At 41.5% G+C, this 18,067-nt stretch overlaps 1 protein-coding gene across 1 annotated transcript in view; it reads right to left on the bottom strand.

The window, feature by feature from the left end:
- The window catches only part of LOC128365800 (dolichyl-diphosphooligosaccharide--protein glycosyltransferase subunit STT3B-like), a 62,899-nt gene extending 45,502 nt beyond the window's left edge, over positions 1-17,397 (bottom strand). The window contains exon 1 of the mRNA XM_053326386.1: positions 16,816-17,397. Coding sequence (XP_053182361.1) covers positions 16,816-17,111 — 296 coding nt within the window. The 5' untranslated portion in view covers positions 17,112-17,397. The remainder of the gene's footprint in view (positions 1-16,815) is intronic.
- Between the last annotated feature and the right edge of the window lie 670 nt (positions 17,398-18,067).

The raw sequence follows: 18,067 nt of genomic DNA on the forward strand, positions 1-18,067 counted from the left end.
CTACAATGTTGACCGGATTTTATTTAAAAAAGGTGCTCTATTATTATATTATTATATTATTATTATATAAACAATCAGAAACCATGGACAACCTTGTAGCTTTGTGGGACTGTTCTTGTAGTTCTAGGTCATGTTTACCTATCCTGCCTAGGGCTGTATGATATATATTGTCTACAATTATGTTTTAACAATGTTCCTCACTTTGCAAAAAACTGCCAAAGAAAGACAATGTCTGAAACATCTCATTTTTGATATGGACAAAATCAAATATCACAATATTTTTGACCAAATACCTTGATATCGATATTGCGATAATATCGTAGAGATAAATGTAAATATAGAGACTAAGTGGGTAAAGAGAAACAATAGAAGAGCTAGAACGGTCTGGACAATTCAGAATATTACATCATTTTACTGTAATTAGGCCCGTCACTTGACCTATCGTACAATAACAATGCCATCAATATTTCCACACTTCACATTAGCAGCTAAGAGGCTATTCATGTCACATTGTCAAAGCAAGTAGTAGTAGTATTAGTAGTAGCATCTCCAACCCCCCCCCCCTCCATTATCATTATATCAGTGGTATAAAATGGTCTTCAAATGACAATAATATTGTTTATCGCAATTACTTCTAAAACAGTATATCGTCCAACAGAAGTAATTATTATGATGGGCCTAACTTTAAGGTCTAAAATCTAAGATGATATCTGGTTTAATATCAATACACTGTTTGGCCCTATATTTAGCTGAATTTACTACTACTTTCTTGACCTTAAATATTACACCTCACTCTCCTGTGCTGATCCAGGTCACCAGCCAGGACTCAGATCAATCTCCTTATCCAGACCCCTCTAATCTTTTTTTATCTAAAGAAAATGCAACCACACTGCCATTATCTCCTTCACCGAAATCCCCATATGTTCACTTCATGACACTGCCGGGCAAACACGCAGGGGCCTGTTGCTCCGCTGGGAGTCGAGCCACATGACAGGAAAAACAAGAAAAACAAAAAAGACGAGGGAGCGCACAAAGAAGCATAGATCATGTCACAGAATGATGAGAGACAAAAGGGAAAGAAGCAACAACCGGAGAGTAAAAAGAAAAGAGAGCATGGGCTGGTTGGGTTATATTGAAGAGGAATTTTGTGCTAGAATAACTCTGGGCTGACTGGCAACCAGCAGCAACCTAAGAAGGCACAAATATAATTTACCAAATCCAGGGAGAGGAAGGTAGGAGGGAAAGATAGAGAAGTGAGAAAGGAGGAGAAATCAGTGAAGCCTAGCAGGGAGTCAAGTGAAGAAACTGGACTTTTTTTCTTTTTTCAGTTAAATTCTCCAATTTTATTGCAGAGTTGTGCAGCAAATTCTAAAGTTATGTAACACAAAAGGCAAACAAGTTCCTTTTGTCTTATTTTGTCAGTTATCAAACTGGGACAAAGAAAGAGTAATCCTGATAAATATTTATCAGTGACAGCTACAGAGACTCTGTTTGTTGTCACATTAAAAGATTAATAAACTGCGAGGGGGAGAAAAAAAAGAAAGCGAGGCCATTATGGTAATTCCTAGCTTTGTTTGTATGTTTAATCAGGATAACGACGTTTCTTTGATGGGACGTTAGCGGAGGAAGTCGCTTCTTTTAATATGCGGGATCTTAGCGGAAGAACAGTGGGGAGGAGGGACATCAAGGAAACGGCGGAGGAGTCTAGGGTGGGAATTACCTCTGAGGGGACTGCTGTGGTTTTCTCTACTTTCTCACCATGTCTACTGTGCTTTTACTATCAGGGTTATGTTTCTGTTGACTTAACTGCCTTTTACAAGCCTTCTGTCAAGGACATTTCATTATCACGTTGGAAAGTCCTGCTGAGTGCATGCTGGGAAAATTGACTGTTGTGATCACTGCAACAAACACATTCATTCTTCATTAGTAAATGCTTAACGTGGAATAGTGAGACATAAGTGGATGGTGAGTAAAAAAAACACCAGCGTGGATTTCCCCCAAACACAATGAGGACTCATCTTACAGTAATCACTAACACTAAAGCCACAGAAATATTATCTTCTTTTCTACTGTGTACATTCATATTTGGATGAGCTTGTGTCCTGCTCAACATGAATTAGTGTACTTACATGTACTTCACATCAAATCTCACCTGTAACCAGATGTTCATGTGATCAATAAACCGGATTTCAGGTAAGTTTAGGGTTTAGGAAATCATATCTCCTCAGCTCTCCTGGATTTTGATTTTGGGTTACTGCTTTGGGCTTGGATGCATGTTTACATCAGCTGGGGAAAGTATTGCTATGACAGCAGGGCAGTAGGATGAAAGGTAAGCAGCATGTCCATCATTGTCTACACAGGATGTGTTTGGGCACAGCACTGAGTGTAGGTCACTCATGTGTTGCCTTTAACTATGATAATAATAATAGTAGAAATGTCCAGTGGTGGAAGCAGACTTGTTTAGACTTTTAGATGGTGCCTTATGTTCAGTTTTGCTGTGATATTTCCCTGCTTTTAGTCTTTTGTCATGCACACACATACATTTCCTGTTTACATAGCCAAGAAACTGACAAAATCTATCAAGGAAAATCAAGTTCCTCTAATCCCAACCTCTCTTATGGTAACCAGGGTCTCATTTACATGACTTTTAAGAAGTTTACTGGGGAAATGTGACTGAAGGAACAGGTGTAGAGATAGAGTGGGGATTCCTAGAGTGAGTGAGCCGGAGCAGGAGCCTGCAGCCAGCCTGCATCTGTTTACTCATTAAATGAACCATGACAAATCCTCACTGCTTATGCATAGCCAGCTACTTCTGCACACACACAAGGACCAACAACACTCATCTGATCCCAAAACAGATAGCAAATGGACTGAAATGGTTACAGATGACTTTCAACCTAATGGGATAATCTGCAAGCCCAGCACATTCACCCTAAAACTGATGCATTTGGAAATACTCTGGGAGCTTAAATCAGTCAGATGTGCGGCCTGATTGGCTGCCTGTCTGTCTGCCTGCCTGTGTGGAGCCGTCAGCGAGCTTGTCAGCCTCTCTCCACTGAACAAGAAGTGTAAGAGTGATGATAGTGTACAACAGGGGAAAATGGAAAGGGGTGATAGTGCTTTCAGCAGAAAGGATGACAGGGCAAAAATGGACAAAAAAAAGAAGACAAATGGACGTCAGAGAAGAATGATGTTTCTCATAATTATCTAAAAAACTGCTATTTAATGATCTAAAATGTTAATCTTTCAGGAATGAAGTCAAGCAAAGGGAACCCTGCAGCTATCTCTGCCAACCAGACCAGTGTAAATCCATGTCTATCCAGCCTCATATAATTTTGGAGTGAAGACTTTGAAGGAATTTAATAAAAAGGCATTCAATCTAATTTCCTTTGACACTGATTCTGATAGAACACAAAGTTGTAGCCATGACAGTAGACTTCAGATATGAATGTTGCTACACAGACACTACAAATTGCGAAAGCTTCACACACATTCACATTCAATCCAACAAGCACAGAAGATCACTAGAATCACCACAGTCTCCTGGTGGGATAGTATCTGACCTTTTTCTATATAAAATGTCATCACTTCACCATTTTATCTAATTATACATTTGTGCGTAATGTTGTCATAATTAGCAAATAAATTCTTGAGTAATGGTCAAATATATGTTGTGAGGTCACAGTGACCTTTAACCTTTGATCACTAACATCTAAAACAGTTCATCCCTGAGTCCAAATAGATGTCTGTGCCAAATTTGAAGAAATTCCCTCTCAGAGCATTCACAGCGTGCTTCCACAAAACTAGTTCAAAATCACAGCAGGAGTCGCAAGCATGGGGAGTATAAAGTGCAGTCTGCAGCAGTGTAAGTACCGTGGGCCGACATAAAAATTCAGCATATGGCGCTCTGCATTTTAAATGTGTCTGTGATGTTTCCTTCAAGGGAGAATTTGCAAGGAAAGCGGTGCATCTAGTCAGAGTGTCTCTATAAATAACGTGATTAGAACAGACTGTACATGTTAACATACGGAGCAATTACTCAAAAAGACAAACTTGTTAAAATGGCCATTCACCAAATTTTACAGGGGACCTACCATGCTTTTTCTGGTTTTTAGTAGTATGTAATGTTACAATGTTGAATGTTCATATTAAACATAGCCAAACTGTCAAATAATGACATGAAGGTATGTAGGTAATCCCTGGGAGGAAAAATCACCATCGTCAGACTGCTGTGAACGCTCAGTTTAGAACAATTTTTTTCTTTCAGCCAGAGCTGACATCAGCTTGTGACAGATCCCTTTACCTGGTCTTTGTCTCCACACACTGTGCCCCAGTTCACTGCTCTGCTACGCTAACATTATGGCATTTTTTCATTGTAATGAAAGCGTGACTATTTGACTAAAAACGGCATTTTCACATCATTTAATAGCTTAGAATATTTATAAATTTAAGTTTGTTTTTTACATTCAGACAACAAGAAGAAAAGTGACATTATCCCAATTCAGAGAGCAGAGGAGAGGACACAGAGAGCAGAGGAGAGGACACAGAGAGCAGAGGAGAGGAGAGGACAGAGAGCAGAGGAGATGACACAGAGAGCAGAGGAGAGGACACAGAGAGCAGAGGAGAGGACACAGAGAGCAGAGGAGAGGACACAGAGAGCAGAGGAGATGACAGAGAGCAAAAGAGATGACACAGAGAGCAGAAGAGATGACACAGAGAGCAGAGGAGAGGACAGAGAGCAGAGGAGAGGACACAGAGAGCAGAGGAGAGGACAGAGAACAGGGGCTGCAGGCTGCTAACCACTTCCTTCAGTCAGCTGCCCGAAACCTAGAAAGCGTGTTTGTGGTTTGGGTTCATCATGATTATTTAGTAAAACGTGGTGTTTCAGCAGTGGCAGTCATCATTTAGAGCTGTGCTACTGCACTTCTGTTTAAAACATACGAGGGGAAACACTGTGCAGATTGTGACCAAGAATGAGGCACATGAAGAACTGCAATTTCACTATTACTGCAAACTGTGGGAGTCCTAAAGAGAAAAGGACACTTTATGAAACCTTGGAAAACATCATAATCATACATCATACATGTACACAACATCATAAATTTTCTCAAGCTATGTCCACAGGGCCAATAACCTGGAGAGTTTGTCACCTATTCTCAGTCTGGTTACAAGTCAACTCTGGTACGGTTCATCTGTAGTATGAATGTGAGCCAACACGACTGCAGGAAGGTGCAATCTTTGGATTAAACCTTCTCCTGAAGGCTGCTGCACTGTGCATTATGATCCTGTCTCCTCTTCAGCCAACTGAAGGCAGCAAGTCTTCTTCACTTAACCCAACATACTGTTCTCTAGACGTTGCCTTGAAGTGTGTTCAAATTGCTGCTTGCATATTTAGGCTTGATATACGACTCGGCTGGATTATCCATACATCACATCAGATGGTGCCTGGAGGCAGCAGCCAATCTGCCATGCTGGGACGGGGGGCATCAGTGTAAAAAAAAAAGAAAACATTGATAGCTTTTATTTTCAGAAACCGCACACACACCATTTATAAAAGCTCTGGATTTAGCTTTTAGTTATCTGTATTCTTAATAATAAAGAAAAATAGAAAATAAGTGAACAGTGTGCATTTCTCAGCATCGCAGAGGCGTGGAGAGAGAAGCTGCTTATTTCAGTAATTACAGTAGTACACTTTATAACTGATAAAAGACCACATTACTGATCGACCCTCAAGTACACCTTTGTATCCCTGAGTGCAATGATTGAAAGCGAGAATGAAAATTAGTCTTTTATAAATGTTGTAGTAGTCTATCTGCAGTTTCTGAAAATCAAGCTCCTTTTTTCACCCACCATCCTCGAATAGTTTCTGACCAGTCAACGGGGTGACAGCTCCTGCGTGCCTTTCATTGATACATTTTGGTTTGTTTGAAATTTTGGCGTGTGAAACCGAACTGAAACCGATGGAAAAACGCAACAAAGTAGCAACTCATCCACTGATTCAGACCAAAGCTAACAAAGCAGAGGAGTTAAAACGCCCTTAAGTCTGTTTGAGGCCAGCGGGGTCAGACCCACATATCTCCACACACTGAGACAAGTCCCACAGAAGAGTAAAGAGAAGCCAATTAGCTGCAGACAGGGAGAGAAACACAGCAGAGTCAGAGCAGGGTGGTGGGGACATTCAGCGCTGTGTGTGTGTGTGTGTGTGTGTGTGTGTGTGTGTGTGTGTGTGTGACAGTCACAAATCTACAACTCCTTACACTCAGTCACATGCCTCTAGTTATAGAGCTGGAGGTCAGTGAACAACTGGCTGTGTGCAGTAGGGGCCTGTTGAAGTGTAAAGAAGGTATCCTGAGCACAAATGAAAGTCACACCTACACTCAACCTATCAAATAAAACTACTGTGTAAAGTCTGCAGTAAATGTGAGCTGTACTTTTCCTTCCTTTAACACCCTTTAACTAAGTTATTTCCTAAATCACTGTCATATCAATCCAGCCTCTTGAGCTGGAACTGCAGCGACAGCAACAATTAGCATTTCTTTTCATCATTCATTAATTAGGGGAGGGGTGGGGGGTTGCCTTTAGGCTGCAGATATTGACAGTGAGCAAACAGACGACAGGCAAGAGGAAATCAGAACACCCCAAACTATTTTTTTTAATTCAAATGATATGTAAAATGTGAGGATTTGCAGTATTTTCTCTGTTTTATATTGTAAACTCAGCATATTTAGGGTTTGAACCGTTGGTCAGACAAAATAAAATATTTAATATATTTAATAAAAACAAAACAAGATATTGTATTGTTAAAATAATGAATAAAACATAAAATAATTTAAATTTATTTAAAAATTAAAAATAATAATGTAAAATACAATTTAAAAAATAAAAGTAAAATAATAATGTTAACACATTTAAAAATAATTCTAAATAATAAATAAAAAGACAATAATGTAAAAACATATTTTAAAATATCTATACATTAAAAATAAATAGATACATAAAAAAACCCAATAACCAAAAGATCCATCATTAATAAAAATAATTGTCAGTAACTTCTAATATCATAAAAAATAATGTCAAATGCAGAGTCCAAATTCCAAATTCTGTAAAGCAGTTAAATAATCCACTCACTGCCTTATCTTAAGATAAGCTCTTCTGACAAAGGATCTGAATCTATACCAAACTTGTGTTTAAGTGAACACACTTTGAACTGTAGCAAACTGAGCACAGCTGCATACAGGCTGTCAAATAAAAAACAGGCTGACCGCACACAAAACAAAAAAAGAAAACCGAAAGACAAACAAAAAACTAACAAAAACAAGAAGACGTGATCAAGAGACGCCTGACAAGAACATGACGGTTTATTGCACGGCTGTTTCATCATCGCTATCTGTCAGTGTGCTTGTACAGTTATACAGTACTGATACGTTAAGACAAAGACAAAGGGATCTTGCTCTGGAGTTTATATGATGCACAGAAGAGCCAGTCACACACACTTGTTGATGTGCACATGCCCTGCACATGCTGCCCCCCCTCCTGCTGGTGTTGTCCCCGAAAGTAAGCAAAGTCTCACACTCACACACACACACACACACACACACACACACACTTCACAGAAAAAAAAGGAATAAACCGTAGAGGAAGTCGCAGATCAAAAAGTTGTAGTGGAAGTGGGACAGCGTGATAATAGTTCACAGCTCCAGCAGGGGTCAAAACCACAGTGCAAATAGTTCAATGTTCACACACACACACACACACACACACACACACACACACACACACACACAGATATGTAACCTGATAAACTGTCATAACTGCACCTGCTTTCTCTGACTTCGATCTGGACTGGGACAAATATTCAGGCCACCTCAGACTAGACTAGGCTACTTTTTAAATAAGTGCACACAGTGAAACACAGCCAAATCTTCAAAGTGTAACTAAATTAAACTGAGTGAAATCCTCATATTTAGCTACAAGCAGAATAACAGCTGAGTCAGCAACACAGCTGAAGCAGGCAGAACAAAGAGAAAGTTATGTGACTACAAACTATGCATTTTCACATCATTTCTGAGTATGATTACAATATTTATATATATTTAAAAAAGAATAACATATACATTATGGCATATTGTGAGCCTGAAACTTATAGTCAGTGTGAAGCCTTACCAGCTGCTGGGATGAATATGATTAGAATTATATCTTTATCAAATCATAACTCTTAATCAATACGTTTACTGGTTTTCATTACTAAAGAATTTGTTTTTTTTATCATTTTATAAAAAAAAAAAGAAATTCATTCAGAACATGATGAAAAGTGAAAATATCAATATTGTTTCTAGAGCAGCACCAGCAAAGTCACTATATGAACTCAATAATAACATGTCAGTAATATAAATGATATTCCTGATATGAAAATACTGAGTGAAGAACACAGACATCAGTCAGTATCAGTCATTCCTCCCTCTGCTGCTGATGTCATTCACTGCTGTAGGTGACGCTAGCAGAGAGGAGGGGCTGGTTTATCAGCATCTCAGCCTAATTTTAATATAATGCTGCATACAAACAGCTTTTGTTTTAGCTTGTTCATAACTATTCACTATGAGTCTGTGGCTGGGCCATATGAAATAGGTCATTCATATTCAGATATTGATACCTATCCTGATAACAATACATTCACCAACATATATTCTGATAACAAAACATATCCCAATAACAATACATATCCCGATACATATTCCGATAACAATGCATATCCTGATGCATATCCCGGTAACAATACATATCCCGATACATATTCCGATAACGATGCATAGCCTGATACATATCCCGATAACACATTCCGATAACAGTACATATCCCGATAACAACATATATCCCAATATAACACGTTTTAATACAATGAATATATAGTTTGTCTTTCCTACACTAGTTTGCTAACATGCAGCATGGTCAAACATGCACATCCACAGTAAAGCCCACAATTGATCTAGTTGAGAACTGCTAAACAACTCATCTACAAACCATCAACGCAGAGTAACATCACTTTGATGGCTTGTAGAACAGTTGATTTTGGCAAGCCGTAGTGACCGCATGGACGTATTCGATAACATCAGCTCGCACAAAACAACAAGATATCATTTTATTAGCTTAACTAGCGTACTGTGGTTGCGTAACACAAAACACCAGTAGATGGGAGATGGCAGGCAAATAGTGTTTGATACTTATTGGCTTTTTTACTCGTGATAGTTTTTTTTTGATCTTGCAGCAACAAGCGTAGTTGTCATCAACTTGAGTAAAACACTATCTTCCTTTCAGGCCTCTCTGCTGTTGCCTTTGATAAACACACAGAACGCAGAGAAGAGGCCAGAGAATTTAGCCCAACCGTAATGACACCAAAACATGGTAGAGAACTCTCTGCATACTAGTTTCTGTCAGTTCATTTTGGCTTTGGTCCTGTAAAGACACACTGAGGCGCTGTGCCTGACTGTTACAATGAGAGGGAAAATCCTGCATCACTGTGTTTTGTGCACCTACTAGAACGTTGCCAGGCGATGATGTGTGTGGATGCAGGAGGCTTTGTATGTTGGACAAATCAGGTGTCACGATAGGTAAGGATCTTACATCAGGTCAAAAGCAAAGAAAGGGAAGGGTTGTCTTTGCTCTGATGTACCTTAATAATTTAGTATTTTGACACTGGTCTGACAGCTCTGGCCAATCAGCAGACAAATCAGGCAGGCCAATAGGAACTTTCCCACTGCTTCAGATGGCCAGTCCAGGTATGGTCAAATAGTTAAAGTTTCTTCTCCTGCCAGGTTATTCCACCCTCCCCCTCTGAATGACAGCTTAAAATGACTCATCCCCTATCCTGCATGTTGCATAATGAAACGCCAGAATTCCTATTATGTAAGCTGAATAAAAAAGGGGATCTTCCACATACACACAGACACAGAGGGGAAGGTTTCCTGCTGAAAAAGAAAAATCCTGTCACAGAAGTGGGCCCTCAAAGCCTCAAAAATATGCTTAACCCAAACATTTTCTGAAATGTTCGGGCCTCCCCGGTGCACCGTGCCAGCTCGGGGCGACACCCACGATGGTGTTGTGACACAACAGCTGAAATATGATACAGTGGCAGTTGTTTCATTATGCAAATGAGGGGGAGATGTTGAAAGAGAGGGCTCATATGTCTGTCAACTTCCTGAAGGGATCAGAGGGGATCAACGTCCACTTAAGTTGAGTTTAAAAGGTACAAATAGGTACAAACATGCAGCAACCTTCAACTAGACACGCTCTGATGAAATTGTGTCTGTAGGTAAAGAGTAGCTGAGTTCTAAATTCTTGTTATTCACTAACCAGCATCTGCCTGCTCATTGCTACACTGTATTGCAACACACTTAATGTTGGTTAGTACTGTGATACCAAACTGATCCTGTGCTGAACTGTCAATAGAAATAACATGTTATACACTTACGGTTTAGTAAGTATTCCAGAAGTGTCCAAACTATTTCATAAAGGTTGATGTGGCTGCAGGATTTCATTCCAATCAAGCAGGAGCACACCAGGCTCTACTCATTTAATCAGCTGATCTCCATCTTCAGACAGCTGATTGGTGTAATCATGTGCTCTTGATTGGTTGGAACAAAAACCTGCAGAAACACGACCCTTTGTGGAATAGTTAAGACATGCCTGCTCTAGCTATACACATACACATAAATGCAATCCCATAACTTAAATGCAATAAAATACATATTTTAACTGTGTATTTCCTGCAGCAAATGGCTCCAACTGTTGTCCTATCTCCTGCTGCAGGGTGACACTCTACCCTGCAGTTTACACCAAACACAGCTCATGTTCCACTGTTGCAAAGTGCAAATGCATAATAAACTGTATTTCTAACTGATTTCCAATGCCTATATTATCCCTATTGGAATATTGGGGTAAATCTTCTTCACCTTTCAATATAATGCAATCCGATCCAACAGCATTACTTATTCTAGCTGCAAACTTACCATAGAGTGGAGTCAACTACTCTCTGACACAGTATCAGTACAGGTCAAGGTTAAATAGATTGTGTACTCACAGAGGTGAAAGAGCAGTGCACTTCAGTCAATAAGAAGTCATGTAAAAAATGTTCAAATAGTCCCACAAAGTGCAATATTTAAAATTATTCTATCAAATTATTTTCAATATTCATGTTTCCGAGTAGGGAGTATTGTTTCCTTGTTAACCACTTACGAGAACAATGACTGAAAGTATGAGCAGTGGTAACAGTAATGGGCTCAACTCTGTGGTAGGCATCATATTACTGCAGTAATGCAGCAACAGGCCCGGCCCCAGTGTCAACAACTGCACACTGGAAGTGTCACAGAGCTCTGATTTATCACAGGGTGTTGTATATGTTTCTCAGGTCAATGTGTGTCAGAGCGAAAAACAAAAAAACTCACCATGAAAGCTAAAAAATGCATCAAACTGGCAGCATGGAGAAATATCTGCACGCTGTGTGAAGCAAAGTCCAACCTGCACAAGGTCAGTGCTGCCCAGCAGGTCTGTCAGCACTTCAGCCTGCCAGTGTGTGTGTGTGTGTGTGTGTGTGTGTGTGTATGTGTGTGTGTGTGTGTAATAGCCAGGCAGCTATATGGCTCTTCATCTTTCTGCCAGTTACTAGCAGCCAGCAGGAGAGACAGTCAGTGAGAACAGAGCGCTGCTGTTTGGAGGAGTCTCTGCCGCTCAAAGATCAGGTTTCAGGTGGACTGGTGCAGGCTGTCAGCAGAACGGACCCGAGGCACAAACTGTCATGACCTCCTGTGACCGTGCAGAGCGCACCACTAAAGGCGCCAAAACAGCAGACAGTGGAACTATGCTTGCTCTCATGAATCATCGGCCAAAACCCAGACGTGGCCTCACAGTGCGCTGCTGACTTGTATCCTAATTTTCTGAGGTGACCACTACAGCTTTTAACTATCAACTATGTCTGAAAATGAATAAGAAAAGAACACAAAGGGATCTTTACCTTTCATATTTTGACCTCAAATGAAGCAAAGGGATGAGGTGATTAAGCAGAAATGAGTGAAGAGAGAGGAAAAAACTGAAAAGACTGATCTGAAGAGGCAGCCTGTGTAAATGAATCCAATGGGGCTAAATGTAGGATCTGCTTCCCTATTCCATTTCAAGCGGGTGCGTTTAATTTCTCCTCCTGAGCCTGCCTCCCTTTTCATTTTTCAACCAAAAGATATTTTCCAGACAGATGTGTAACAGCAGCACAGTGCAGGTCTGACACCTCTTCATTAACAACAAAAAAAAAACCTTCCTCTCTTGTTCTCTGAGTGCCTTGTAATGTGGCACGACTGATAACCCATTTTCTAGCCCGGGCGCAATAAAAAGCATACACATCATCAACTCCATCCTCTATAAACATCGGGCCATTTCCTGTTATATTCCATTAGTGCGTGTGAAAACAAAGTGGACGGTATCTTGGTATTAGACGGTGGGGGTAGATGGTAATCCATGCTAACTGTTTGCTTTTATTATTCTATATGCATATAGCTCATAGCTCTGTCGTATTTACTCTGCAGGCAAACATGGATATTAAAATCAAGGCAAATCAGTAACAAACTCAAACAATGATATCATTCAAGCTGAGTGTGATATGACAATGTTCAGTACTGTTGTAACCTTGTGAGGCTAAATGCTGTGTTAACACAAGTAGTCCTATGAGAACAGCAACTTTATATAGGGCTTTATGTTTAAGATTATTAAAAGGTGTAGTGTGAAATCGTTGGCAGGGCTGTCATTCATAAAAACAGCTTCCTAGCCCTACTCCTCTCACAACGTTTCGTGCCTGAAATGCTACATTTATTCTATTTCTTCCTATGCTGATTTGTTTAGTTTCCTCCAGCGATAAAAATACATCCAGCCAATCACAACAAGCGACATCACCCATGGCAACGGCTACAAGCAAACGTATTCTAAACAGCGATGGCAGATTGTATAGACCTTTGTGTGAGTCTTTGGTGAACGTAAAACTGCACTCAGATAGAGATATTTCAGAGCCACTTAGAGCGTCTTCACACCTGCCCTTCTTAGCTCAGCTGAATCAAACCCTGGTTCATTCTGCTCAGTGGTGCGATCGATGTGGGCAGGTGTGAACGCAGTAATTGCACTCTGGTGCGGACCGAGACAACCAGACTGAGGTTGTTCTGGTTTTTTGTGGTTTGACTGGTCAGTTTTTCTTCACATAGCAACGTCTCCTACAGAATGTGTTTAGAGAAAGAGAGAATATGTGTCGGTACACTCAAGTTTCAGTTATACTATACACTGAGCTGTGTGTGTGAGAGTGATAGAGTGTGTGTGTGTGTGTGTGTGTGTGTGTGTGTGACTTCCCTTACTTTCGGGGACAACACCAGACTTAAGATCAGTAGATGAGGGGCAGCTTGTGCAGTTAGGGACAATAGACATGTTGCCAGTGACTTTTAAGTCAGTAGTATGCAAGCAGTGGTTATGTTAGGGTTAGGGTTAGGGGAATCCCCCAGGAAACTAATGAAAGTCTATGTAAATGATCCAAAAGTGACTTAGGTGGTGAACGCATGTGTGTTTGTGTGTGGGTGTGTGTGTCATTATCACTGATGCCGGTTACACGTAGGGAGATGCTGACGTCAAACTGTAGTGGGGCAATTTAAACTGTGGCTTCCTGTCATCATGTTATCCTTTCATGGTGCTGAACCTAATTAGAGGGGGGTTGGTGTCTTAAATTCAAGCGACATTTGAAGTAAATATATCTGCTGAGATCTTTAGCATCTTTTTCATGACATGTATTTGTGGCGCTCTATGTAAAAAGGGTCTTCTGATGATTTAACTACTAACTAAGAACTATCTGATCAAAGAGTAAATAAACCACAATATGACAGAATTACATGTTGAAGGGTTCAGCGTCCAGCCCAAGACAGCTTAGCTTTTAATTGAAATGCCTCTATTTGAACAGTGTAATGGCTTCGTGTCTACGCTGATATCAGCCGTGTCATTCTATCTAAAAAGGAGAGCTGACCCCCCGAGTGACACTAATTGCACTCAAATCTTTCCTCTGGGTCGTTATTCATCGTGCTGGAGCTTTGAGCGCCAGATGACAGGTGGATCGGCCTCCGTCTCCTTTTGACAAGACCTTGCTCTGGGGGAGGTCCGGTTCGCTCGCCAGCAACTTTTAATGCATCAGACAGAGACATAAGTACTAATGAAGCTGTTTTTTTTTTTTCTGACGCTGTTCTGTGCATGATTAACACAGCCCGTAAACTGGAAAGCGTTGCTAACCGTGTCCGGGCCGGCTGCCTGACGCTTTGCTGTCACATCTAATAGCTCCATGTAAGCGCTTCTGAAGGAAAAAGACTATTAACTAACCACATCAAAACGACACATCAGAAATTGTGTGAGCAAGACAGAGACAGAGAGAGAGAGGGAGGGAGAGAGAGAGGGGGGAAGAGAATGAGCAGGGTTTGCGGAGGGGCGATCCCACTGTTGGCTCTCTTCCTTTTAAAGCGGAGTCGCGCAATGACAGAGACCTTGCAGTGAGGTCGCAGGGTTGTACGCGAGGGAGCTGCTATCAAACAATGATCAGACGTGGCTGCGAGTCCCGCTGCCTTTTATCACGCTGATCGCTTGACAAGCCTGAAAGTTTCTTCAGTGTGACCTCAGACTCCTTCCTTCTATCTGTTACACTGTAAAACTTCATATTCAAACTGGAGCCTGTTGTTCATTTACAGCAGTTGGGCAAATATGAGTAACTTCCCTTTTACTACAGCATGCATGCACGCACACACAAACACACACACACACACACACAAACACACCTAGCAGACTTTTGCCACAGTTAGAATGCTGATGTGTTATATTTGATACACAAATCAATAAGAAATGTAGCTGTGCAATTGGCTCCCAAGTTTCCCAAGTTGTGACCCACAAACATTACTATTAAAGCAAACATTGCCTGACATTCAGCACATTGCATCACCTGATCACATCCTGCTGGAGCGGGGAAACCACTGACACACACACACACACACACACACACAACACACACACACACACACACACACACACACACACACACACCTAGTTTACATAATGCTGCCACTCTGATAGCAAAAAAAAAAAGGGGGGAGAACGATAGAACAATGAAGCAGCATATGAATAAATTTCACTCTGTGTCGTGCCATGTTAGGCTTTTCAGACGGCAAAGCACTAAAACTGAAGAATTCTCTCGCCACAGCCGGAGCTTTCAAGCCTCCTCTTCTTTTATTTTTTTATTCAGGAGACAGACGTGAAGCTGGCACTTTAATCCATGCGCTGCCTGGCCGGTCTCAGAATAATCATTAAAATGCTTTTCAGCTTTTAATGATTATTCGGAAGAGGAGGGGAAGGGGGGGGGGGTCACTCACAAGCTTGGTCATTTGGAGTACAAATATTACCAAAAAAAAAAAAAAAAAAAAGCTGGGATGATTTCTGGCATGCCGGGTAGAGGGTTTTGAACTGGAACATAAAAACAATTGGAAAGCATCGCATCTCAACAGCGAGCTGTAGGAAATCAGGTGTATTGGAAGTGAATACAAACAGGAGGAGGAGGAGGTAGAGAAAAGAAAAATGTAAGCAACTCTTCTTTGTGACTGTTTGGCTGGTTCCTCTTTACACCTTATCTTGCAGCAAAATCTGCCAACCTTTGCTGTCCAACTGTCAGCAGCTGCCTGGCCTCACTCATGTCAAGACGATGTGAGAAAAACCTTTTTGCACTTGCTCGAGCGTTTCGAGGGAAGGTCTGGATGGAAATACTCCTATTATCGCATATGTTAAGTTGAACTTTTAAGAGCTGCATTTCAATCTAAAGACAAACAAGTTTAAAGCACTTCACAGGGAATTTATGCAAATGTCAACCCCAGAGCTACAAGTTCCTCGAATGAATGAGTATATAGTGAATGAAAAGCTGTGCTGATTGGGCCCTTATAAGCGCTATAGTTGCACACAGACCCCAGAATGAGTGCCGGCGTGTGGCTGCGAGGTGACAAATCAGTGCAAGAGGTGACGGGCAGGTAAACAGAAGGTGAAATCTGTGTCAGGAGGACTTTACAGCTCCCATTCAACCTCCTCCACGAGCCTGAACGTCTTTCCGGGTTCACAGCCCCGGCCGCGTCACATGAAGCTGTCACCATTGTCCTCGTTTACTCTGCTGTGACACCCCCCCTCCCCCTTCTCCTCCTACACCACCTACCCCTCCTCCACTAGCTGTGTTGCCTTCATTATGAATTGCAGTAGACACATAAGGGCTTCCCCCCTTGCTACTGAAAAGGTGAATGAACTGGGCTATTTTTAATCAGTATAATGAGTTTGGTATCAATGGCTTCATCGTGATGATTGTTTTATATTACATTTTTATTTCTCTCCACTATTTTTAACATTGCTTTATACTCCTTTTATACTCTCTTTCATGTGAAGTACTTGGTGTATGTCATTTCTTGTTGTTTTAAAGCACTTTGGGCTGCATTTATTGTATGAAAGGTGCTATATAAATACAGTTATTACTATTATCATCATGGTTTTAACTCTAATAAAAAACAGTGTTAGTCATATTAAGCAAACATAAGCTTGCAAGTGTGGTTCCTTTGTGGCTCCAATGTGGCTCCATGCCTACAGATTTTGAGGCACCTGCTCATTGAAAACCTTTATATGACAAGCAGCTCATGTTTGAACTGAAACTTGCTCACAGTGTATTCACAGGGCTCAGTTTCCCTCTGTTAGCCTGTCTGCTCAGCTCAGGCTCAGCTCAGTGTGTGGGGGACTCACCAGGGGTCAAACTCGTGGATGATGCTCTCGAAGCGAATGACAGCGAAGAGCCTGGAGCTGAAACCGGCCAGCCAGGCCAGGAACAGGATGGTGAAAGACAGCAGGGACTGCCATCCGGCCGGCTGCGACAGGCCGCCGGACAGACCACCTCCTCCTCCTCCTCCTACTCCACCTCCTACGCCGGCGGTGCTACCTCTCTCTGCCACCGCCGTGCTGCTCCTCCCGTTCCCCGAATACGACGCTCCGGAGTTGAGTGAGGATTTGTGTTTGTCGGGAACCGGGTGATGCTCCGCCATATTCTACGTCAGTCCCGTCGTGGCAAGCAAAAACGAGCTATCTGGTATCACACAGTAAAGTAAAGCCCCCCCCCTCAAACCTTCTCTGCCACGCTCCACTTCCGAAACCACTTCCCTATGCGCCCCGCGCCCCCCCAAAACACCGGTTTGTAGCTCCAAACTTTCTAACCTTTCTTCCCACCGACGGCTAAAGCAGCTAAATGTTCCCAAAGAGTCACATAGCAGCTCGGTTTAGCAGCATACTGGAAGTGACACATGCGGCTCGGGCTGCTGCTCCTCCTCGCTTCCTTGGAGCTGGGTGAAGGGGGCGGGAACGGCGAGTGGAGCAGGAAGAAGTGTCAGCCTCTCACAGTGAGACAGGTACAGCCATGAGGGACACGGCTCCGGGAGAAGCCCAATCCCATGGCAGAGCGCTACTTGACAGACAATCGAAGCGACCAATGATAACAAGAGCAGTATGACCGTTGAAGATGCGCTAGCGTGAGAGAAAAGGAGACGTGATGACAGACAGTCACATGAGCCAATGAAATAAATGAATTTCATAGAAAATATTGCATATATTAGTAGAAGTGGAGCCAGTGTGACAGGAGGGTATTAAAGGAGCATTCCACAATTTCTTTCCGATTTTACAAAATCAAGGGACTCACAAGTGATATGTTTTTAAAGAAAGAGGCAGATTTTTAAAAGGGTGATCAAAAGAGGCAGATTTTTATGAATTATAGTCTATAGTCTGCACAAGCAAGCTCAGAAAACACTTACAGAAACGCCTACATTTCCCACAATGCAACAACTGAATCTTTCATCAGATATCATCAGGTTTTTAAAAAAATCAAACTTTAGAAATTGTCCTTCAACTGTGGAAGAAATGATGCAATATACTGAACTGCATGTGTAAAATGGTGGCGTGCCATTTTAAGAACAAGAAGAACAACTTTAAGAACAACTTTAAGAGCAAC

The sequence above is a fragment of the Scomber japonicus genome, chromosome 10 (genome assembly GCF_027409825.1).
Source record: "Scomber japonicus isolate fScoJap1 chromosome 10, fScoJap1.pri, whole genome shotgun sequence".
NCBI lineage: Eukaryota > Metazoa > Chordata > Actinopteri > Scombriformes > Scombridae > Scomber > Scomber japonicus.